The sequence below is a fragment of the Lutra lutra genome, chromosome 8, assembly GCF_902655055.1.
Source record: "Lutra lutra chromosome 8, mLutLut1.2, whole genome shotgun sequence".
In the NCBI taxonomy this organism is placed as follows: Eukaryota; Metazoa; Chordata; class Mammalia; order Carnivora; family Mustelidae; genus Lutra; species Lutra lutra.
In genome coordinates, this window is record NC_062285.1 from 138,927,229 (window position 1) to 138,950,615 (window position 23,387).

At 59.8% G+C, this 23,387-nt stretch overlaps 1 protein-coding gene across 1 annotated transcript; it reads right to left on the bottom strand.

The window, feature by feature from the left end:
* Positions 1–1,017: 1,017 nt before the first annotated feature.
* On the bottom strand, positions 1,018–18,161 carry TTLL12 (tubulin tyrosine ligase like 12). The gene is given in 19 exon segments (XM_047743353.1): positions 1,018–2,016; positions 2,279–2,417; positions 2,907–2,975; positions 4,885–4,966; positions 5,368–5,519; positions 6,207–6,318; positions 6,626–6,820; positions 6,912–7,028; positions 8,348–8,424; positions 10,653–10,786; positions 10,873–11,032; positions 11,656–11,854; positions 13,725–13,897; positions 17,321–17,835; positions 17,838–17,898; positions 17,901–17,929; positions 17,932–18,037; positions 18,040–18,090; positions 18,093–18,161. Coding segments are annotated over 19 exon segments (2,577 nt in total). The 5' UTR covers positions 18,147–18,161; the 3' UTR covers positions 1,018–1,864.
* Between the last annotated feature and the right edge of the window lie 5,226 nt (positions 18,162–23,387).

Consider the following 23,387-nt stretch of genomic DNA (forward strand, 5'->3'; position numbering starts at 1 on the left):
GATTCAGGGCTGGCACGAAGACGAGGCTCCCAGGCACTGCCCGTGATGCCGAGGGGAGCCTCCGCTCTGCATCTGTCCCCGCTGTGTTCTGCTCTGAAATGGAACCAGTGCTGGGGAATCCAGCTTTTGGGGAGGAGCCTGCTGTGGTCTGAGTGTTCCCTCAAACCCCTATGTTGAATCTTACCCTCCCGCTGTGTGATAGTCACAGGAGGTGGGGACTTCGGGAAGGGATCAGGTCACAAGGGTGGCACCCTCATGAATGGGGTCAGTGTCCTTACAAGAGACCCCACAAAGTTCCCTTGCCCCTTCCCACATGAGGACACAGTGGCCATCTGCGAACCAGGAAGAGGCCCTTACAGACGCCAAGTCTGCCGCCCGATCCCGGGACGCCCCCACTCCAGAACCGTGAGGAAGGAACTGGTATTGCGCGAGGCCGGGGTTGTGGTATTGTTACCGCAGCCCTAACAGACCCAGATGGGCACCTGGCAGCCCAAACGCCATTTTCTCTCGTTTCTCCAAGGGGACGTCTCAATATTTTGGTTTTCTTCGACAACCGAACAGGAAGACAGCTGACACACGGTGCTGGGCCTGTGGTTCCGGGGCCTCCACACAGAGAGGGAGGCCGAGGTCAACAAGGCCTAGTTTATTACGGTACAGGTCGCGGCAAGGAGAGGGCAGGACGCCAGCGGCTCTCCAGGGGAAACCAGAGACCGTGTGTCCTTGCTACATCCCGGCTTAGCAGGATGGAAGGGGCGTCTCCCCAGCCGAGACAGACTGAGGTGCTGGGTGACAAAGAAGATGGACACACACAGCCAAGTGGACACACGGATGGGAGGCACAGCCCAGCCCAGCCCAGTTTTGTTTCTTGGCTTCACAGTGAATGAAGCTCCGTGCCCCACCCCCACCCCCGAAGGAGTGGGGGTCAAACTCTCCCCCCACCCCACTGTCAGCTGGGCCTGGGGCCACTGGGGCTACACAAAACACACCAGCATCTGACTCCAAATTTCAGAAACAAAGTTACAGAAATAATAAGAATCTTTATATTTTCCTCCCATAAATGAAAAACTAACAAAAATCCAACATTTTGATGCTAGACTCGGGTGGAAGGTGGCACCTGACAGTAACATCAAGTTCTCCCTGGAATCATCTTCCTTGGCCGTCTGCTGCTGGGCCCTGCCGCCCACACTTGTCCAAGGCCCCAGCCGACGGCAGGCGAGGGGGACAGCTCTGCCGTGCCCGGCGGGCAGCCGGGTATGCCGGGGTCAGAGGAGGACAGCCTGCTCTTGCCACGTGGAAAGGCAACAGCAGCCCAAGGCTGCGGCCCTCCCGGCAGGGAACTTCACGGGAAGCTTACTGGGAAAGGTTTGGTCGAGAGTGGGAACCAAGAAGGTGTGGTCCGGGGAGCAGGATCCCAGCTGTTCTGGGGGGCAGGGGTGGGGACACCCCGCCCCAGCGGAGTCACGATACACGAGCAGGCCCCCTGGAGAAGCAGCCCACCCAGCTCCCCGTTCGTATGTGGGCTCCGCAGGTGTTGCTGGGGAAACCTCGTGCTCCCCAGAACCCACAGCCGCTAACCCCCTGGGAAACAGCAGCCCAGGAACCAGACCCTCCAGAAAAAGCCCTCAGCTGAGCACGGATGGCGGTGAGGGGAGCACGGACAGGGGCCTGGGATTCAGCCCTGGGGACACCGTGCCTGGCCCTGCTCCTGACCTCGGAGGGAAGAGGACCCTGAGCCCCCAGAGGTGACACGGGGATGACAGCTCCAAGACGAGGCTGTGCCGGGGAAGGAGGGGAGGGGCCCGCGGAAGCAGCTCTGCCTGCTGAGGCTGGAAGGGGCCGGCAGGCAGCACGGAGCCACGAGCACCTAGACTAGGCGGGTGACGTGGCAGTGGCTGGGCTCATCCAGGTACAGGGTGCTGAAGACGTCGTTGAAGAAGCCCGGGTGGTACCTGCAGGCCCGCTCACAGTCTGGGTTGAAGTTTACCTCCAGGATCTGCGGCTGCATCACTCGCGTCCCTGACGGCACAAAAACACAGGGCACGAGCTCCCCCCTGGCTCCGCCGCGGCCCGCTGCCCTTCCCCCTCGCGCTCTGTCCTGACCTGAAGGCTGCCCCCTAACGGTGTGCCCCCACCCCCGCCCCAGATCTCTAGTGGACCCGAGGCAGACACCATCTCAGATCTGTCTCTGTGCCCGGGGGCAGGGGAGGGCTGGATGATCGGCTTTGGGTTAAGCGGAGGGGGGCGTGGTTTGGATTATGGGGCGGGGGCGCCCCCTCACCATCTGGACGGTCATCCCACTTGAGCATGAGGTCGACGGCATACACAGCCCGGGATGAGGGATAGTCGCAGAGGCCCAGGGGTGGTGGCTTGGCACACGCCACTTGGAACAGCTCCGTGAAGGCCTGGAAGATCTCAGCCTGGAGGATGGGGAGGCCGGGCTGGGGGCTGCACGGGTCTGAGGCCGGGACCACCCCCAGCCCCCGAGAAGCTCCTTGTGCGCCTCCCTGCCTCTACCTGAGCTGTGGCCCCAAAGCCCAGGATCCCTCCTCCTCCAGCCTCATGTCTGCACCCCTGGCTGCCACCGCCTTCTCCGACACCTGCTTCTGGCGTCTGACGACTGCTAAGCTGCCTGGCTACTGCCCCCGAGTTCCCAGTCACCTCTGCACAGAGGTGCACGCCTGCGGGGACCAACCTGGATCTCTGGCTGTGCCCGTCTGCCATTTCTGGGACCAGGTAGGGCCTACTGCCAGCGGGCGGTCCCAACCGTGCTCCGAGTCTCCTCCAGAACACCCCGTGAGGCCCGGCGTGGGAGGAGCAGGACCATCCCGAGGAGGCCAAGACCCTCACCCAGCCCACGCCCGCCCACAAGGGAAGGCCTGGCCTCTGCAGCTCTGCCCAGGACTCACCTGGACGCTCTTCCAGGGAAATTCCGGGTACTGCTTCTCAAACTCAGGGATGAACTCATCGTAGTGCACCTGCGACAGACACGCGGCCCATCACACTCTGCCTGGGGCTACCTCGGGGCAGGGAGTGGGGAAGCCTGCCTTGCCTTCGTGTGGGGCTCTGGCACTCGCTGGGGCCACAGGTCAGCGCCCGCAGCCTACCAGCACCCCCGCACCTGGGCACAGACGGGAGGCAGGAGCTGGAGTCTGAGCTCCGGATCTTACTCTTTGACTCAAGACAAGCAGATTTACTTGTCCGGCTCAGCATCATCATCTGTGAAATGGGACAGTGCCCCTTGCCTGGAACGCTATCGGTGGGGCTACTGGGAGGCTGGACAGACACAGCACCACGTGGGTCTCAGAACAGTGCGCCAGAGGCAGAGGCTGGACCCAGGCCTGAGCTCACCGCTCAGCACCAGCAACAAGCACCTGAGCACGGCAAGGCCTCTCAAGCCAAGCCTTCATCCAACACACACGGGTGCGAGCCGGCAGCGAGCTCGGTGCCTTCCTCAAAGGATGAGCCAGGACGCGCTCCCTGCGGAAGCCTGATGCTCACATCCTGTTGGCGACACATCCCCCTACCCAGGAGCTTCCAGGAAAACACGACCCTTGGGGTGCTGGAGGGAGGCACTCCGTTCTCTGAGAGACAACTTCCAACCACGTCCCAGGGCCCTGCGGGTGGCGCAGCGTCCCAGGGACCCGCCTGCAACACAGCCCAGGACAGGCAGCAGCGGCGGAGCTGGGCGTGAGCAAGGGCACGGGCGCTCTGAGGCCGCCGTCCACCCTTGAGGGCTGCTAAGACACGGGCACAGCGAGGCGTCCCCAGGAGTGTTCGGTGCAGCATGTGTAGTAATGGCGAAAACCCGAAATGACCTGAATGTCTACGAACAGGTGAATAACAAGAACATCCCAGGACAAGAACGCCCCCAGCCCCGTTTAACAATAATGACAAATCTTGGGGTGCCTGGGGGGCTCAGTCCATAAGCGTCTGCCTTCAGCTCAGGTCATGATCCTAGGGTCCTGGGATCGAGCCCCACATCTGGCTCTCTGCTTAGCAGGGAGGCTGCTTCTCCCTCTCCCACTCCCCCTGCTTGTGTTCCCTCTCTCGCTGTGTCTCTAGCAAACTAAAAACAAAACAAAAAACAAAAAACAACTTTATAAAAAGAACAATGACGAATGTACACACGTGATGCTCAGAAAAGAATAAAACCATAGAAAGGTTTGCTCAACAGGACAGCATTCACGTAAAACCTTACATACATATGCAGAATCATCATCTGAATAGTATTGGGATATACTCATGCTGAAAAGAATCGAAACACGCCTGGAACGGGTAATTACCACATTCGGAGAGCGGCCACCAAGAGGGCCACGGGCAGGCCTTGGGGGGAGCAGCGTGGGTGAGGGGGTGGGGAGGGTGAGCCCTACTTCCGGTTGCCCTGAAACAGCCACCAACAACTTCTGGGACGATGTGTGAGGCAGCCTTTCTCTCCTCCACCCACAGCTGGCTGTGCCTCTGCCCGGGCTGAGCCTACCTGTCCCAGGGGCACTGCTGGCCAGCCAGGGTCTGAGGCCCTCACCTCGGAAGGAGCTCTGCCCTGATGACCCTTCGCCCAAAGTGCCCAGACAGCATGGGGGACAGCATGGATTCAGGATCCAGGCAGGGTCACAGTCCAGCAGCAGCAGCCTGCACGGGGGCCATGTGACTTGCACCCCTGTGCCGTCCCACCCTCACCGGTCCCCGTGCTCGGGGGGTGCCAGACGGAAGGCAGTCTGTGCCTCCAGCTGAGACCTGCCCTGCTCAGACCTGCCACAGGACGTGGGGAGGCTACTGCTTCGAGATTGACACGGGTACCGGAAGGCAGCTGGTCTGCACAGTCTGCCCAGAAGACAGGCCGAGGGGTGTGGGGTCTGGGTCTGGCCTGAGTCCAAGTGAACCCACCTGCTTCAGCAACACTTCCGGGTCATAGTTCATGACAGTGAAATGCTTCTCGTAGTCGTCCAGGTCGTCGAGCGCGAAGGGCCTGCAGGAGGAGCGCACAGACACAGGAGGGTCCTGAGCACGGCCGCGTCCCAGCAGGGACAGTGCTCCGAGAGACCCCGCTGGATGCCTGTCCCCCCATAGAGTGAAGGGGTGCCCCGCAGCCCCTCAGAGCTTGTCTGTGAAGACACCCGGACGGCCTATGAACGTCCTCGCGACCTGCACCGCTTGGTGCCCGTTTGACAGTGACAAGCGCCATCCAGGTCCCCACCCGTGGCTGATGCAGGCGGGGCGAGAACTCCCGCGGGCGGACAGATCTGGGCTCAGCTGGGCCGCCCACCAGGTGCGTGGCAGAGAAAGAGCTCCAGGACCGGCTTTCCGACCCTGATAAAGGGGGCCCCGTCGCCCACCCCCCAACCCCCAACCGAGAGGCTTCTCGGTTACCGGTTGGAGAAGCGCAGCCAGAACACGTCATAGACAAACAGCTTCAGGGGCTTCACCGAGCGCAGAAGCACGACGTAGCGGATGTCGAACTTGACCAGCCCCACGTCTTCTCGAAGGAACAACACTGGGCTTTCGATGTACTTGGACACGACCTAGAGAACACAGACGCAGGGTTGCGGCCGGCTCTTCCTTCACCTGGGCCCAGAGGTACCCCAACATCGCCCCATCGGCATCTGTCCTCACTGGCGACGGGCTCACACCTGTGGGACATCCGAACACGGTCACCACATCTTAGAGAAACAGGCACACTCCTGCTCTGGCCTCAGGAGCCCTGTGCCCTGCACCTGGCTCCTTCCTCTCTGTCTTTTCAAACCCTGTCTAGGCTGTGGCAAGTTCTGAATCTTCACCTTCACTTTAGCTGAGGAAAAGGTCCCACCAGTTTTCAGGTTTTGACAACCACATACGAGTTCTCCACTGCAATCCCGACTCCTCGTCCGCTGCCTGGAATCCTGCTCAGCCGTCATCCCACTGGCACGCTTTCCTCGACCCATAACCGTTCCCCCATCCCCCCACCCCGATACCGACCCCGACGGGCTCCGTGTCACTACAGCACCCTCGTCTCGGGGCTCGCTGGCTTGGCTGCCTCCCTCCTGCTGGGTGGTCTCGAGTGCTGCAGCGAGTGGGGACTCTGAGGTCAGACACACCTGGGACAGCTCTGGACAAGGGCTTCCTCCTCCCCACCCCCGCTGGCCAGGGCACTGGAAGGAGCAGGGTCTGGGCTTCAGAGACACCAGGAGCCGAGTGGCCCCGCCTGGGTCCCCGCCACCGCATGGCCTCACCTTGGGGCTGCTCTCCCGGTGCCGGACGATACTGTGCAGGCTCCTGGTGACGTGGGTGTCCAGGCTGCGGGCCAGGTTCCAGGGCTTGCAGATCCAGTGGTTGTCCTGGCCCCTGAGAGCACATGGGTTCGGCTAGGCTGTGCCCTGCACCCACCTTCTAGGGACCACGGTCGCCTTCAGAGAGGGACACCCAACCCCTCCCAGGGAGCAGTGGGAGCTGTCACAGCGGGGCCGTCAGGGGCTGACCTCACGGACTGAGGAAGAACTTGCTCGAGCCAAGACACAGAGATGTCCGTGGCTGTGGTCCCGGCCGTGCCCCGTGCCGACAGCTCTCAGTGCCACGGCCAGCACGCAGCGGGTGCGAGCTGGGTGGGGTGAGGCTGGGGGGTGGGGGGTGCAGGAGTGACGGGGGCCCTCACCGCCTCTCCCGCTGCTGGAAGCAGCTCACAAACTGCGGCAGCTCGGTGCGCAGGTTGAAGGTGCGGGGCAGCCACGCCGGGCCCTCGGGGCCCCCGGCCCGGCGTGCGATGGAGGCCAGGCAGTCCTTCACCGTCAGTAGGTTCTCGCAGGGAAACTGGTTCAGCAGCACGTTGGGCCTCTCCTGGCTGAGCCTCCTGTGGGGCCAAGGCACATGCACGCGGCTCAGGGGTGGCAGGGGCTCTGGGGGCGTCCCCCAACCCTGGGCCTGGCAGGGGGGGTGCTCACCTATAGTCCTTGAAGTGGGAGAAGTTGTAGAGGATGTCCGCGTCCGCCTCGCTCTGGGCAAAGGTGAAGCGCGGGTGCGTCAGGTGCCTGAGCACCTGTTGGATGTCTGTGTAGACCCTGCGGGTGGAGTCGGGCTGAGCCGGCCATGCCCCCTGCGCCCCGGGGACTCGGGCGCTGCCCAGCCTGGGCTGGCATGGAGGAGGAGGGGGTGGATGTATGGGCTCGGGCCCTGAGGCCAGACAAGCAGTGCCGGCCCCACTCTCTCTGCTCGCCTGCAGGGTGGGGCGACGAGGATCCTTCTGACCCCAGCATCCCTGTCACTAAGATGGGATCACAGCCCAACTCACTCTTGTCACTGGGGTGGCATGGGATAATCTGAGTGTCTAACAGGTGCGAGCCTGCCTCCCACATGGAACCAGAAGGACAGACACAACCAGCCTCCCACTCACACACTGAGCACCACTGGCCAAGAAGGCAGCTGGAGTCCAGGGGCCTGTGGGGGTGTGTGTAGCCAAGACACTTGCCCTGGGCAAGGCCCTGTTCCACACCAGTACTCACTGCTGCTGGCCTGGCCCGGCCCCCACTGGCCCCGGGGAGAGATGAGGACAGAGCCCAGGAGCTCAGGGGGGGGCGGTACAGAGGCAGAAGAAGACAAGAGGGGGGCCCTGCCTGGAACAGCAGTCCAGAGGAAGAGGTGAGGTGACTGCCAGGGGCAAGGCTGGCATGAAGCCCTCGGTCTGTGGCTGGAGCCTGCGGCAGGACCGGGAGCAGGAGGCCAAGACTAAGTGGCCTCAGTGGGGCCTGTGACCCCGAGGATGGACGAACACTGGGTAGTGGGCCTGGGCACCAGAAAGGACCCCTGGGCTGGCCTCAGGGAAGGGGCAGTGGGCTGGGCTGCCCATTTCTGGCTGGACCAGGATTGGGTAGTAGCCAGAGGGAGGGACTCCCATGGAGGCAGAAGCCAGGCTGGGACCCGCCTCTGGGCCTGTGCCACATCCAGTGGGGAGCACGGCACACCCACCTCTCACCAGTGCTACGGGGTGTCTGCTTCCACCTGGCGTCCGGCCTGCCAGGCCTTGCCTCACCTGCCAGCCCACACCTGCTGGCGCCGCACACCGCCCTTCCCGGCAGCCTGGCCGCCTCCGCTAGGCGCCCCACGCCTTCACGGTTGGCTCAGGCTCCCCGACTCCTGGGGCAGGCCTGGCTGTTTTCACCCAGGACCAGAGGAACACCCCACCGCCCCGTCACTTTCACAGCATTCTCTCTGTGATCCTAGGTCTCTGCCCTGGGCTCCTGCCACTGCCGTGCCACCAGGATGCGGCAGGCTTTCTGAGCGCCCTCCTGTACCAGGCGCTGCTCTCGGAGCCGGGGGGGGGGGGGGCTCGTTGGGGGGGGGGGCGGGGAGGCTCATCAGGAGCTGAGGGGGTGCTACGCACTTGAAGATGTGGTCACAGGGATAGGCCACCGGGCTGATGGCGAGCGGCAGCTTCTCCTTGTTCTCCTCCAAAATGGCCTAGAAAAAAAGCACTGAAGGTAGAAACAGACCTCCAAGACAGGAGCGAGGGAACACACGCCACCCCCCCATCCTGGCATATGAGGGGGCACCCCGGACCACAGGTACAGCCTTCCGACAGGCCCAGCAGCAGCCAGAGCCCTCGGACCACCCTCACCCCAGGACTCTGGGGCTCAAGGCCCCTCAAGGGCCAAGCGACCCATTTGTGTCAAAGAAAAACGTAAACACTTCAAAATCTTCAAAATCTCAGCACTCCGCTCGCTCCGAACTGCGTGCAGCTGGGAAGGTGTTAAGCCTGCCTGGCGGGGAGGTGGGGGGCGGTGCCTGATGCTAGCGGACTGCCAGAGTGCGGTTCCAACATATGCCCTGTGATGGTTTAAAACACACCCAGACTGCGACACTCCCTCTGGGAGGCGGAAGGAATTCATCTCCCGGTGGGTGTGGGTGGGGCCGAAGGGGCTGCTCCCTCGGGCATAGAGACGGGGAACAGAGACACATACGGGGAAGGCCCCGCAGCTCACTCTCAGCTCCTGGGCTCTAAGACAAGCCGGCCATCATGTCCTGGGACACTCAGCAGCCTGGCCAAAAGGCCCTTGGGAGTTAGAGCTGAGGCCTCCCGCGACATGGCCAGTGCCACCCCAGCACCACCAGGCGGAAGCCGATCCTTGGCCCCAGCAAAACCTCACTGACGTGGCTGCCCGACAGCCTGGCCACGCTTCGGGAGGGGCTCCGAGTCCAAATCCCACCCTCCTGTCCACAGAAAGCGTGTGGGATGATAAACGTGTGCTGTGTATCCCGTGATCCCGAACTCATACCAGCGACCCCCAGGGCCCAGAGCACAGGCCCAAGCTGGATAGTCAGATGGGGACAAGCGACCAGGATGCTCTGGCAACTCGAGTTCCACCTCCTCGAGTTCCACCTCTGGTAGGACACCCAGGGTCAGCCCCGCCCTGCCCCGCCTGCTGGAGCCACCCAAGATCAGGAAGCCTCGGGCCCTAAGCCACTCCAAAGGCTTCCTCCTCCGCACGCACTCATTTACTAAGCACCTACAGGTACCACTACTCTATGGGGCTCTGAAACACACCGTGGACTCAAGACAAGTGACCACGCAGCTTCCCGTGTGGATAGTCCAACCACTACCGGCTTACATGGAATTCCCAGGAAAGGTGCCAGGAAGTCCCACCACGACGGCCCAGCCTCTCCCTAACCACAGCACCCGCAGACCGGCTGACACCCCACGGTGCTTCCCATTCTCGCTCGAGCTAACCGGGCTGCTCCTCTGATCAACCGCTGGGGCCCTCAGTGAATGTGTGATGTGCCCGCGTGGGCAGGCAGATTTCACAGTGGGGCAAGTCTTGTAGCCTCTGCCCACGGGCGATCACAGGGCCCTGGGGGTTGTACCCCAGCTCTCCTATGAGCTGTGCGACCTTTGGCAGGTTACCTAACCTTTCTATGCCTGTTTCCTCATCCTCAGTAAAGACTGACAGAAACAGGACCTCATGCCCTTACGCCGCGAGGGCTAGAATCACACACGCCCACGGGTGCCAACTGCAGGCTTGCTCGTGGTCTGGTTCCAAACTGCGAGCAGCCAACAGGAGGCGGTGGCAGGAGACCAGAAGGCAGGGGAGGGTGTTCCCTATCCAGCCCTGCCTGGTCTCTTAGTGGCCATGTTCCTAGAGGCTCCACTTCTTCCCTGGCCCAGGGCCTCCCAAACCCTGGCGCCCTGATTTGCCCAAGAGGCTGCTACAGATGAAAAGTGCCGCTGGTGCGGGTAACAGTGGCACCGATGATGGTGGGACTCGCTCTGGCCTCTGTGCCAGAGAAGTCGCCGTGTGATGCTCGAACAGAGTCTTCACGTCCACGGGGAAGAAGAAACAGTACGGAGTTGGGATTTGTAACCAAGCCTTGCGGCGCACACCATGCCCCTCCCCACCCCCCGCCAGTCCTGGTAAGGAGTCCCCGAAAACGAAGAGAGCAGCACTGACCACCAGCACCTAGATCCGACCCTCAGACAGCACGGTCCCTGGCCTCGGGCCCTGGCGCTTGGGCTGGGTGGCCGCAGGCGGCTCCTGCTCACTGCCTGAGCTCGGAGCTCCTGGTCTCTCGAATGTTCACAAACGCTTCACTCCCTCACATGGCAGCCAGCTGGCGCTCAGTAGCATTTGGTGGCCAAAGAACGTTCCAGAAGCCACCAGGCCCTGAGGTCAGGGGCAGACGGTCGGTCACACCTGGTAGTGCTCGTCAGGCGGCTCGGGCGTGGAAGAGCTCAAGTCCAGCAGGTCGGCGGGGACCCAGGGCAGCAGCATGCACTTCCGGATCAGAGGGTCGGCCTCCCCGTAGGCAAAGTCCCGGGTCACCTCCTCTGCATCGAGACACGTGGCCCATCAGGGGGCAGTGGGAAAGCAGGCCCTGGGCCCGTCCTTTGGGGTGGGCGGGTGTGGCACTTACCGCCTGTGTCCAGGTCCCGCAGGGGCCACAGCAGCGTGTAGGCCACCTGCTGGGGCATGTAGAAGAAGGGCGCTGTGGCAAAGCTGGGCGTGTCAGAGTGCTGGATGCGCGAGCCGAACTCGTCCATGATGTACCACACCGGCACCTTTTCCTCAGCCGTCTGCAGGCAGAGCACACACAGAAACCGTGTCCACTGGTCCGGCCGCTGCCCCTTCTGTCAGGCACCCTCCCACCGGCCCATGCCCCCAACTCCCGGATCCTGGAGCACCTACCACGCACCCAAGCCCCTTAACCGGGTACGAGAGCCTGGACGAAGACACACAGCCTACCGGCTACATGGGTGTGTGTGGCAGGGAGAGGGCGAGGGGCACTTCCTGGAGGAAGTGACGTCTGAGACCATGAGAAACATTAAAAATGGTGAGGGGCTAGAGCATGAGGGTGGGTCTAGGGAGGCTGGCAGGAAAGGTGGTGATGGACACCGAGGACGTGTGCTCAAGGGACAGGACTCTTTGGACGTGAGCAAACCCTGAGGGCTTTCAGGGGATGACAGAACCCGACGGCACTGGGCCACAGGAACCAAGTCATGGGGCCCACGTCTAGAGGTCTGAGAAGGTCGTGTCCTGTGAGCTCAAGGGCCCTGAGAACCGGGTGGCCGGGGGCTGAGTAACAGGGCCATGAGGGAGCTATGGGGAAGAAGGGAGGCCCTGGGAGGAGAGTCTGCTCACTTCTGGGGCAGAGGCCCCTGGGGCTGGGTCCTGGCTCCCCTGGGCTGTCCCTGCTCACCCCGTGTGCCAGCTGGTAGGTCTGGTTGAACCGCCACATTTCCTCCAGCACCAGGTCCTCGGCCTCGGCGCTGGGCAGCTCGCCGTGGAACCCGATGCCCATCAGGTTGGCCATGCGGAGCAGCAGCCCGGGCACCTGCCGCAGCTGCTGGCGTGCGTGCTCCACGCGGCACGTCCAGGCGTGGTCGATGAGGAAGATGCTGCGGGCACAGCCGAGGGCAGGGGTGAGGGCCGGCAGGGGGGGTCTGCCTGGGAGACGAGGGGGAGGAGAGGGGAAAGGCCTGCAGCTGTGGCCTGGCGAGCTTCCACGCCCTCCACCAGTTTCTGCAAACACCAACGGGGTCCACACCTCCTGTGGGGCCGGTGTGAGAATCAGAGGAGACAGAACACACAACCTGCTGCCTGTACCAAGTCCCTGTGTTCTCGCTGATCGTGCCCATGGATCGCTGTCGCGGTGAGCGCCTTCAGCTGCATTGCACCAGCCGGACCGGCCGCGCCCCCCCACCCTGCCACCTCAGGTGCGGGCGCTCAGGAAAAGCAAATGCCACACACATCAGGAAGCCAGTGGCGAGGAGGCATGCGAAGGGGCTCCGGCGGGCACAGCAAGAAGAAGAGCCCAGGGGTGGGGCCATCGCAGAGGACCAGGCAGGCATTCCCACGGCAGGCCCAGGGCCACACCTGCCCTCCCGCCCCTCAGGGCAGGGCTTCTGGGACACCCTCCAGAGCCCTGCGGGAACGGGAAGCTTTGGCACCCAGGGGTGTGGTCTGCCTGCTGGGCAAAGCCACGCTCACCTCCCTTCCCCCGGAAGGGGGGACAGCAGGGTGACGGCAAAGGCTCTAGCTCTTGGGCTGGGGGCAAAACTGACAGCACCTGTTCCACTGGGCTTCTAGGACTGTGCGTCTGCGCACGCAAAGCAAGTGCTTGTGCTCAGACGTTCTGACCACGGGAAGCCACGCTTCAAGGTGGGACAATGCTTGGGAGTACTGTGCCGTACACAGCAGGAGCAGGGAGAGGATGAAGCTGGAGTCTGGCAATCAGGGGAGACTCAGAGCTCTGCAGGGAGAAAGGCCCGGGAGCGGGGAGGGCTGTGGAGTGGGAAGAGCTGAGACCAAAGGCAGGACTCTGCTCGTGTCCCCTCCCGTGCCTGCCTGGTGGAGGTGTGCGCTCAAGGGTGTGGAGGGGCAGTGAGCTCCTGGAGGTCGCTTTGGGGCCCAGGCCCCAGAGCAGGTGCACTGAGCTGAATGTGAACGGTGAGCATGCGAGTTTCTGAGTCAGACAGTCCGCAGGTGGAGGGGACCGGCTGCTGTCATTCCCTGAGTGACCACTCCCACCCCTCACAGGCTGCTCTGCAGAAGAGGAGGCCGGCCAGACTCTTCCCCGAAGAGCTATGGACACAGGGGCCTGGGGACCCCGAGAGGCCGGCAAGTGTCCTCTCCAAGGGTCCAACGAAGTCTGGCGGACGAGCCTGCAGGCCTGTCGTGGCTGGAGGCAGGAATCCCAGGGTCCAGTCTTAGCTGTGCCCCATATACACCGAGGCCCAGGGCCACGCCAGGCCTGCTCTGGGCCCTGGTGTCCTCCCAAGGAATCAAGGAGACCACACTGCTCATAGCCTGGGCATAAAGCCCTGGGAGAACCTGTTACAATTCCTGGGCTCCCCTGAGACTGGGATTCAGCGGGCCCGGGGGAAGGTCCTCCAAACAGTCCGGGCTCGAGAGTTAGGCTGCCTGGCATTCCACACCCCGGCTCTCGGCCAGCTGTGACTTTGGGGAAGTCCTTCCCGTCTCACTGGCCAAATCGGCACACATCACCCCTCCGCTGTGGGACCCTCCTGGTGGTGGGGAGGTGCTGGGGAGGCTGCGCTCAGGTCTGTCTGAAACATGACTCACACGGGAACGTCAGCAGCGGTCGGGGCCGACCTGACCACGGGGCCCGGCCACGAGTGGGTGGCCACGAGCACCCGGGACACGGCAAACACGAGCGCCTGCCATGGCTGCTTCTCTCCAGAGAGGCCCACGCTGAGGACCACGGCACAGACCACAGACCACGGACCACGGACCTGTAGCTCCTACCTGTTGGGGTCGGCCGCCTGGAGCCCGTTCTCGCTGGTCACGATGACCTTGTAGCAGAGCTCGCCGCCAGGGTTGGGCTGCCTCTTCCGAGCTTCCCGGGCCTCCTCGCCCTCACTCTCCTCCTCCACTTCCTGCACTTGCATTATCCCGAACATCTCCCCGGCATCGAAAACCTGGGGCCACGAGCAGGTGTTGGCGGGCTCCCCAGGCCAGAACCCCCGCCTCACAGAGTGCCACACCCTGGCCTCAAGGACCAACCCAGCTCCTCGGGGATGCAGGTCCTGTTTATTACCCAAACACCCATCTTCCGGGTGGGGAGACTGAGGCTCCTGGAGATCAGCCAGAACTGCGACTTAACCAGGGTCTCCTGTCCTGGGTGTGCTCAGACGTGGGCTGCAGGCACGTGAGGCCAGGCCAGAGGTGAATCTGAGAGCTGGGATCTTGGCGGGGCCGGGGATCTCACTCCAGTCCTCCAGCAGGACGGCAGAGGCGCCCCAGAAGGAAAACATGCGGCTGAGAACCTCCCACAGCCACCGTGCCAGCCCTGCCGAGAAGCGGTTCGGGCCTGTACAGCGTGTGCTCTGGGCTGGTCTCCTGAGGGTCTGGGTCAGAAAGATAAGGACCTTGGTCCTTGAGTTTCCTTGCCAACCACACGCACACGAAGCCTAGCCGGCCTGCCTCCCCGAGCCACACTCCTGCACTGTGTGTCTGCCGCCACTTGGCAAGGGGCCTTAGGACAGATGCTGGAGCCAGGCCGTGGGGCCTTGAACAAGTCACTGAACCACGCCGTGCCTCAGTCTCCCCATCCATACAATGGGAACAGCAGCACCGACTTCCCAGGGTTGTGGGAAGGATGAAATGATAAACAGACATCACAGGCTTGGAGGACACTAAGCTCGGCCCATGCCCTGTGAGCACGCCACCACCATTCTGAGGCTGAGAGCAGCCTCTCCCTGGGGAAGAAGCATCCTCGGCCTTCCAGGAGAGCTGAGTGTTCAATCAACAAACAGTGCACCGACAGTCCGTGGTACAAGCAGGGACTCAACAAAAGCCAGTTCCCCGAAACCCACTTCTCAGGACCCTGACAGAAGCTTCACGCAGATGCAAACCAGCTCCCCACTCAGGCACACACTGCTTCTCCGTGCCGGGCTCCAGCCTGTGAGGCCGAACCACTCACCATCTTGCCCAGGGAGCCGCCGACGGCGGAGCAAGGTGGGAGGCTCAAGGTCCCCGGTGCTGGGGCTTGACGGGAGCTGAGCGGCACAGCGGGGAAGATCTGAACACGTGGCTGGGGGCGGTGGTGCAAGGACCCGCAAGGACTCCAGGCTGGGGTACAGAAGCTGAGGGCAGGGAAGGCTGTGGAACCGGTGGAGCACGCCAGGGCCCTTCGAAGACTAGGGGAGCTGCCTCAAGCCAGGATCCCTGAGCAGTCAGAACCGGGGGCGGGGGGCTGGGGTGCTACCTTCCCTCCAGTTCGGAGCTGCTGAGAGGACTGGAATTCACTCTGGGTTTCAATCTAGAACCCAAATCCCCAGTCCTTGTCCCCAAATCATATGGGAGGGAGGGGGCACACAGTGAGGTAGCCTAAGGCCCTGGGGACAGAGGGCCTGCCTCCCCCCCATGCTGTGAAATGAGGGGGACCACAATCCCTCCCTGGAGGAAAAGCCCCTAAGAGGTATCGAAGGGGAATGGCTTTAGCTGGGAAGTTCCTGCTGGGAGAGTTGGAATTTATCTTAAAACGCTCCCCATCCTTTCCAACTGATTTGAGGCAAGGCACCAGGGTCGATGGCCTTGCAGGGAGGTGGAGGTACCCCATTCCTGTTGGCAGGTGCCCTCCCCCACACCTGGGCCCAGAGGAGAGTGGCAGGTTTCACTGAGAACAATGGATGCAGGTTTTGGGTAAAGTGATGACTCACAGCTCGGCCCATAACCCCTCACGGCAAAGGAGGGTCATGGAAAAATACTGGCTGCCCCCTGTAGAGCTACAGCAGCCAAGGCAGAGGGGACGCTGCCCTCTGGTGACTGCCCTCCATGCGCTGGTGCCGGCTGATGCTCGTCTCAGGCCTCCCCAACCGGTCCCCTCTAAGACTATGGGAGCTGGGGCCCTATTCCACCATCGGGCTTTCCAGGAGACTCCAGCTCAGACGGACCAGTGGTGCCCGAATGAGGGTTTACTGCCCAGAGGCTGGCTATCCCGGGGGGTTCCCACATCCTGTGCCTTTCACCCAGAATGAGGACCTTCTTCTTATCCTAACAAACTGGGGGAGGTTCCCAGCATATGCCTGGGATCAGAGCCAAGGGCTCAGGAAACACTGGTGGAGTGGAGGGCGAGCCATACGGGAAGGAGATTCTCAAGAGCTAGGGACATACTGAGTGCCACTGACACGGTCTTTTTTTTTTTTTTTTTTTTTTAAAGCAACGGTGGGTTTGGAGCAAGAGAGTCAAGAGAGTTACCTGGAGAACCCTGATTTAACACAGAAAACCTGGATGAGAAGGTGGGCTCTGTGGGGAGGCTGGGCTGGGGTGACTACTTCTTCCTGGCTCTGGGGCTCCACTTCATCGCCTGCCCCAGTCTGTCTAGGCCCCCAAGACAGCCCCCCACCCAAGAAGAGCCTTGTTTCAGCTAAGAAGGCCTCCCTAACAGAACTGTGTATGTGCTCTGGCTTCAGCAGCTGGGCAAATGACCCCAAGCCAGGGCCTGCTCATTGGCCAGTATCCATGGGGCACCCCCCTGGAGGCCCAGCTAGAGAAGGCTGGTGGGCAGAAGGGAGCCGTCCCCACAAAAGGGCAGAGAATCTAGAAGCATGAGAACCTTTTTCTTTAGATTTCCACAATCTGTTTTCTTTCATCTGCAAAAATGAGGGTGACCGGGGATCAAATCAAATGATGAGACAAGAAAGAATTCTGTGACCCGAACAGTTAAAGCCACACAAACTCTCGGGACATCTGCTCTCCCTGAAGGTGGCAGTGACTGAGAGCGAGGGACAGGTTCCCAAGTCTGACAGGCTTTGGGAGACACTTTCTCTTCCTGTGATTCAGTTTTTTCAACCGCATAATGGGGATGACAAAGCTGCTGGACGCAGACGTGTGGAGAACTCAGGATAGGTCCCCACACCAGGGGAGCCGCACACACAGCCCGGCCAGCCCCAGACACTGGCAGAACCGGGGCCCCAAAGTCTAGAAGCTCCTAAATCGCCGAGGAGGCGACGTCTAAGTCGGTCACCAGGGCACGGGCGCTCTTCACAGCCACCCCCCGCGCGTTTCTCCCGCCGCGTCCCAACACGGCCACGACCCCGGCGCGTCGCACCCCGGCCTGCGCTCCGCGGCCGAGGCTTCTGCCGCCCGGCAAGGCGCTCGCTCCCCTCCCGCCCCGGACACCCTCCCAGCCCCGTGCGCGCCAGTCGTCCCAGGGTCCACCGGCCGCCCCGCAGCGCCCCTGGCCCGGCCTCCCCGCGCCGCGCCCCGGCGGCTCTCGGCCAGCGGCCCGCCCGCAGCCACGCCCTTCCCGGGAGAAGGGTCCGCGCACCCCGCGCCCCGGCTCCCCCGGCCCCGCTCTGCGCCCCGGTCCTCCCGGCCGGCGCCTCGCCCGCCCGCACCTCGTGCTCCAGCTTGTGCAGGAGGCGGCCCCAGTACCGCTCAGGGACTCCCGACGCGCGCAGCGCCGGGCCGTGCAGCGCCGCGAACTCGGCCCGGGCGTCCTCCTCTGCAGTCCGGTTCGGGTCGCGGCGCTCCCCGTTCTCTGGGTTCTCCGACCCCGCGTCGGCGTCCATGGCGGTAGCGCCAGCGCCGAGTCCCACTCCGCAGCAGCCCGCGGGCCCGGCCCTCCGACTCGGCCCGCCCGCGCGCGCCCCGCCCTCCTCCCGAGCTCCCCGCGGCCCCCGCCCACCGCCCGCCCGGCGCCGGCTCGCGCGGGCCGCCGGGAGCCAACTTCCCGGAGCCGGACCGGGAGCCCGGAGGCCCGGCCGGCCGAGGGGCGCGTGCGCGATGCGTGATGCGGGAACGCGCGGGCCTGCGCGGGGGGTGCGCGGGCGTGCGGCGCGTTGGGGGCTTGGCGCTGCTGGCCTGTGCGCACGCGCGCCGGCTGGGGGCGGTGTTTCCTCCCTCGCGCCCGCGGCTGTCCCGGGGGATGCCGGGAGCCAGGTTGTGCGGCGTCCACGCGGTCGGAAACGGAAGAGAGTCCACGCACCGTCCGGAAAAGGGACCGGAGGCCTGGAGAGTGCGCTGTTCACGGCGTGGACTCGCCTTTGACGCCTCGCAGACCCCGGGGGTGGGAGGGGATCTTTGATTCTTCTGAATGATCCACCAGATTTAGGAGCTGCAGAGTCGTGGCTCTTCTTAATTAATGTGCGTTTGGATTCAGCGCGTACGTTTATTCAGTGAAGCCCGCGGTGGTTCTTGTCCGTGGAAGTGTTGCGGAGGCATTTCTAAGTGCAGTTAGCAGAATTTCGAAAACCAGGCTTCGGACGTTCTGTTTTTTCAAGGTGTCCCGCGTTTCACTGTCGTGTTTGCAACTTTGCAACCGTTGCTAAAAAGCGCGAAGGCTGATTTTTTTTTTTTTTTTTTTTTTTTTTTTGGTGCTTTCATTTCTGAATACCTTGATTAAAAGTTTTAAGTTGTGTTTGGATAAAATTCAGTGGTTCCGGGGACTTGTTCAATCCCGCCGGGACATGTAACGGTGTGCGACGGTTCACACTTCCAAAGCACACTTGGTGAGGGCACAGGGAAAAAGTTCCTGCCGCGGTAAAATACTTCTATGTATCCGCCACCAGCTTTGTCACGGACGTTTTGTACTTCAGTTACTCTAATTATGAAAAAATGTGAATTTTGACAACTACGATTTCTAATTCAATTGCTGTAATTTTCAGCTTGTTTGGATGAAATTATTATTATTATTTTTAAAGATTTTATTTATTTATTTGACAGAGAGAGATCACAAGTAGACGGAGAGGAAGGCAGAGAGAGAGAGAGAGGGAAGCAGGCGTCTCACTGAGCAGAGAGCCCGATGCGGGACTCGATCCCAGGACCCTGAGATCACGACCTGAGCCGAAGGCAGCGGCTTAACCCACTGAGCCACCCAGGCGCCCCTGTTTGGATGAAATTATTAACCACATCCAGTTCCAAGTACACTTCTGGCCTTTGGGGTTTTTACTTTAGTAAAAACCTTGGTCCCTTTGTGCTGTGCCCATTGAACTTTTTTTTTAAGTATTTATTTATTCATTTATTTTTTTATTTGACAGAGATCACAAGTAGGCAGAGAGGCAGGCAGAGAGAGAGGAGGAAGCAGGCTCCCCGCTGAGCAGAGAGCCCTACGTGGGGCTCCATCCCAGTATCCTGGGATCATGACCTGAGCTGAAAGCAGAGGCTTTAACCCACTGAGCCACCCAGGCAACCCCCCATTGAACTTTATATGAGTGTTATCATTGCAAAAAAAAAAAAAAAAAAATGGCTTTGGTGTTCACCTTTTTAACTGAATTTAGCGGAGTAGCATTTTTATTTTTATTTTTAATTATTTTTTTAAAAGATTTTATTTATTTATTTCACAGACAGAGATCCCAAGTAGGCAGAGAGGCAGACAGAGAGGGGAGGAAGCAGGCTCCCCCTGGATCAGAGAGCCCGATGCGGGGCTCGATCCCAGGACCCTGGGATCATGACCTGAGCCGAAGGCAGAGGCTTTAAAACCCACTGAGCCACCCAGGCGCCCCTGAGCAGCATTTTTTAAAAATGATTTTATTTATTTGAGAGAGAGGCAGAGGCAGAGCAAGAAGCTGCCTCCACGCTGAGCAGGGAGCCCAATGTGGGGCTCGATCCCAGGACTCCGGGACCATGACCTGAGCGGAAGGCAGACACAACCAACTGAGCCACCCAGGCACCCCTAGCTGTTTAGCATTCACAAAAAGGTTGTGTGATGTGATGTGGGCCAGGAGTGAATGGTCAAGAATTCTTCAGGTGTTTTCAGGGCAAGAGGGTGTTTTTATTAAAGCACAGGGCAGGACCCGTGGGCAGAAGGAGTTGTACTGGGGTCCTGAGGAGCGATGGATTATGTACTTTTAAGTTGGGAGAGGAGTAGAGGTAACGGAATTTCCAAATGGATATTCATGTGTTTCTAAGACTTAAAGGATCGAGACGATCTGGCAGTTGTCCAGCTAAAGTTGCTTTTTGCCTCTAGCAAAGTATTAAGATGGTAGCGAATTCCTTGAGAGTGTCATACTCTGCTGTCTCAGGTATTTATCAGGGGGCTGCAAATTATAAGGAAGTTGGGGCGCCTGGGTGGTTCAGTGGGTTAAGCCTCTGCCTTCGGCTCAGGTCATGATCTCAGGGTCCTGGGATCGAGCCCTGCTTCGGGCTCCCTGCTCAGCGGGGAGCCTGCTTCTCCCTCTCCCTCTGCTCCTCCCCTTGATCATGCTCTCTGTCTCTCAAATAAATAAATAAAATCTTAAAATACTTTAGAAAAACGAGTGAAATGAGTGTAGAACAAGTCATATGCTGTAAACAAAGTCATGACTTCAGGAGTGGCGGGTCAGCCCACTTCTGCAGCTGGTTAACTGCATTTATGGGTTAACCCATTTCTGGACACCGTCTTTGAAAATAATCGCTGACTTGTGAAAATAGATGGGATGCTTCGGAGTCAGAATTGTGTCGTCTGGTGTGGCTTGTGGCTAGTGACGTCTCTTTGGCCTCCACAGTGGAAGCTAAAAGCCAACAAATATCTTGTGGAGGTTTCAGTTTCATAATTGGCTTTGAGAAATGGAGATTCAGAACTGATTTTTAAATGAAACGTGGACGCCATTTCTGTAAGTGTCCTGCTCCTGAAAAGATGTACTCCCCAATCGGAACAAAATACAAATAAAAACTTCTACCATACAAGGGCCAACCTGCTGCAGCAAAATGTTCAGACTCTTCTGCACACCCCGGGTCAGGACCACTCAGCCTCTGTTTCTCACGCCTGTCTCGTGCATGCACAACTACCCTGTAATTTTCCCCGAAGCCTCATGCACCTTGCAGCCTATAGGATAGCACACAAATCAGGTGGTAGGTAGACGGGGGCAGCGGGACCTCCCAGTGAAGATTTAGTACATAACGGTATTGTAACTCCGTAAGAATTTTTATCCATTTCGCTGACCTGATCATCATGAATAACAACTATGTGATATTATTTATCATGCATTACAGTCTGGTGCCTATGTAGATAGCATATGTCATACATATAATAATTATTTTATTATGAGCAGCTGTACGTTGCACTAGCTGAAAACCTACTTGTCCTCTTTGATAACTCCATCTCCGCCCCCCTCCTCTAGCCTGCAGTTTATCTACTCCAAGGACAGTAACTCCAACTGGTACTGGCTTAAGGATAAAGGGTATTTACTGACTCACACCGTGTTATGCACTGAATGTTTGTATCTCTATAGATTCATATGTTAAAGTCGTAACCCCCAGTGCGACGGTATTTGGAGAAAGGGCCTGCGAGGAGATGATAAATGTTAAATGAGGTCAAACGAGTGGGGTCCTAATCTGACAGGGCTGATGTCCTTACAAGAAAGGGAATAGATACCAGAGCACTGTCTCTGCCAAGTGAGGACACAGTGAGAAGCCAGGAAGAGAACTCTCACTAAGAACCAAATGGGCTGGCCCCTTGATCTTGGACTTCCCAGCCTCCAGAAAACGAATTTCTATAGTTTACGCTACATGGTCTGTGTCATTTTGTCATGGCAGCCAGAACCATGCAACACATAGGCGTTCATGTGGGCTTCAGGTCCGGCTTGATCGAGGGGCACACAAGCATCACAAGGATCCAGTTTTCCTGTCTAGTCTCTCAGCTCTGCTCTTCTGTGCATTGGCTTTCCTCTCTGATAGGCTGCCCCCTTGTAGCCATAAAGCAGCTGCATCAGCCCTGGCCTGTCTCCTCTCAGAGGTCACTCCTGCTGGGAAGGGGAGCCTGAGTGTCTGTGTTTCTCTCGCATGATTGTTGGGTCCTATGAACATCGCTGACTCATCCCTCCGACAGGGCAGGCCTGTTTCGCATTCTCTTCATCAAATGCAAACCCAGCGGTATCAGGTCCCCACTTGAAATCTTGTGTGGTTCCCCAGTGCCCGGGAGTAAAAGCCCAGCCCTTCGTGGGGCCTCAAAGGCCCTGCTGACCTCTCCAGCCTCCTCTTAGCATGTCCTCCCTATCTTTGACTCCTGCCGCTCTGGCCATCTCCAGCACTTGCAGGGGGACACACAGCCTCTGTCTCGGGGGTTGTGCTGCTCCTTCTGCCTGGTGGCCCTTGCCCTCCGCTCCCCTCCTTGATTCCAACTCCTTTCTGGGGTCTCAGCTGAAGGGGTGCCCCCTTAAAGAGCCACTGACTGTGCAATCTGGTTGACATTGACTCCTGTCTCTGCTTCCCTCATCCCCAGGGGAAATGAAAGGACAGAGAAAGAGGAAAAAAGGAACTTCTATCTGGAAAATCACAAGCCTAGGGTGAACTTTGGCCCCTGAAAGTTTCTCCTGGGGAGGGCTGTGCTGGGAGCACACCTGGGAGCCTAAGCACCCCTTTACCTGCTGCTCAACTGAAGAGGCAGCGGTCAGCTTCCAAGCGGAGGAGAGCCACGGGCAGGCTGCAAGCTGGGCTCCAGGATGGTCTCCAGGACGGCAGCTTCGCAAGGAAATGTGTTGAAACCCACGCTTTGGCTCCGCTGTCCTATAAAAGACTGAACGCGTCGAACACCAGAGCGTGTCGCGTGGTCAGGCAACAGCAGTGCTGCCCCTTCCCGAGTCACAGTCCCTTCCACCTCCGGGAAGGAAGTCCTGGTGTGGGAGGGGATGTTGCTTACTTCCAGGCTTCAGAAAATCCTTTCCTCACATGTGTCCGCGTGTACGTACGTAGTAGATTGTTTAGTTCAAGGATACGATGTGATGTTCTCAGGAAACTTTGATTTCGCGCCACATGGTGATGTTTTATCTCGTTGAGATCGGAACGGGTTTTGCTCCCATCTTCGACACCAAGGGGCTCTCCACCTCTCTGATTGTTTGATTCTGACACCATCTACCGGGAGTCAGCACAGACCCCACAGGTTAAGGGCTCAGTCCCCAAGACGGCACGCCCTGGAGACCCCCGGCATGTCCCAGGTTGTCAGCTGCGCTTCTCACCAACCTGATATCAATTCTGGGGGTGCCCATGACCTCCTCCTTGGGTCTGATGATTTGCCAGAACGGCTCACTGAACTCAGGAAAGTGCTTTATTGACTATTCCCAGCTTATCATAAAGGGTACAATTCAGGAACAGACAGATGCAAGAGACGAATAAGGCAGAGGCTGGGGCGACTGGGTTGGTGAAGCCTCCGCCTTCAGCTCAGGTCGTGATCCCAGAGCCCTGGAATCGAGTCCACATTGGGCTCTCTGCTCAGCGGGGAGCCTGCTTCTCCCTCTGCCTCTGCCCCTCCCCCTGCTCATGCTCTCTCTCTCTTGCTCTCTCAAACAAAATCTTAAAAAAAGGCTGAGTCTACCTTGGGAAAGGGCTGTATGCTACCCTCACAGAACCTCCGCGCATTCACCAACCTAGAAGCTCTCTGAACATTGTTATTTGGGAAGTTTTATAGCAATTTCATTACGTAACGAATATTGATTAAATCATTGGCCATAGGTTGCGGGTGGAAGGGAAAGGTCTGATCCTCTGGTGACC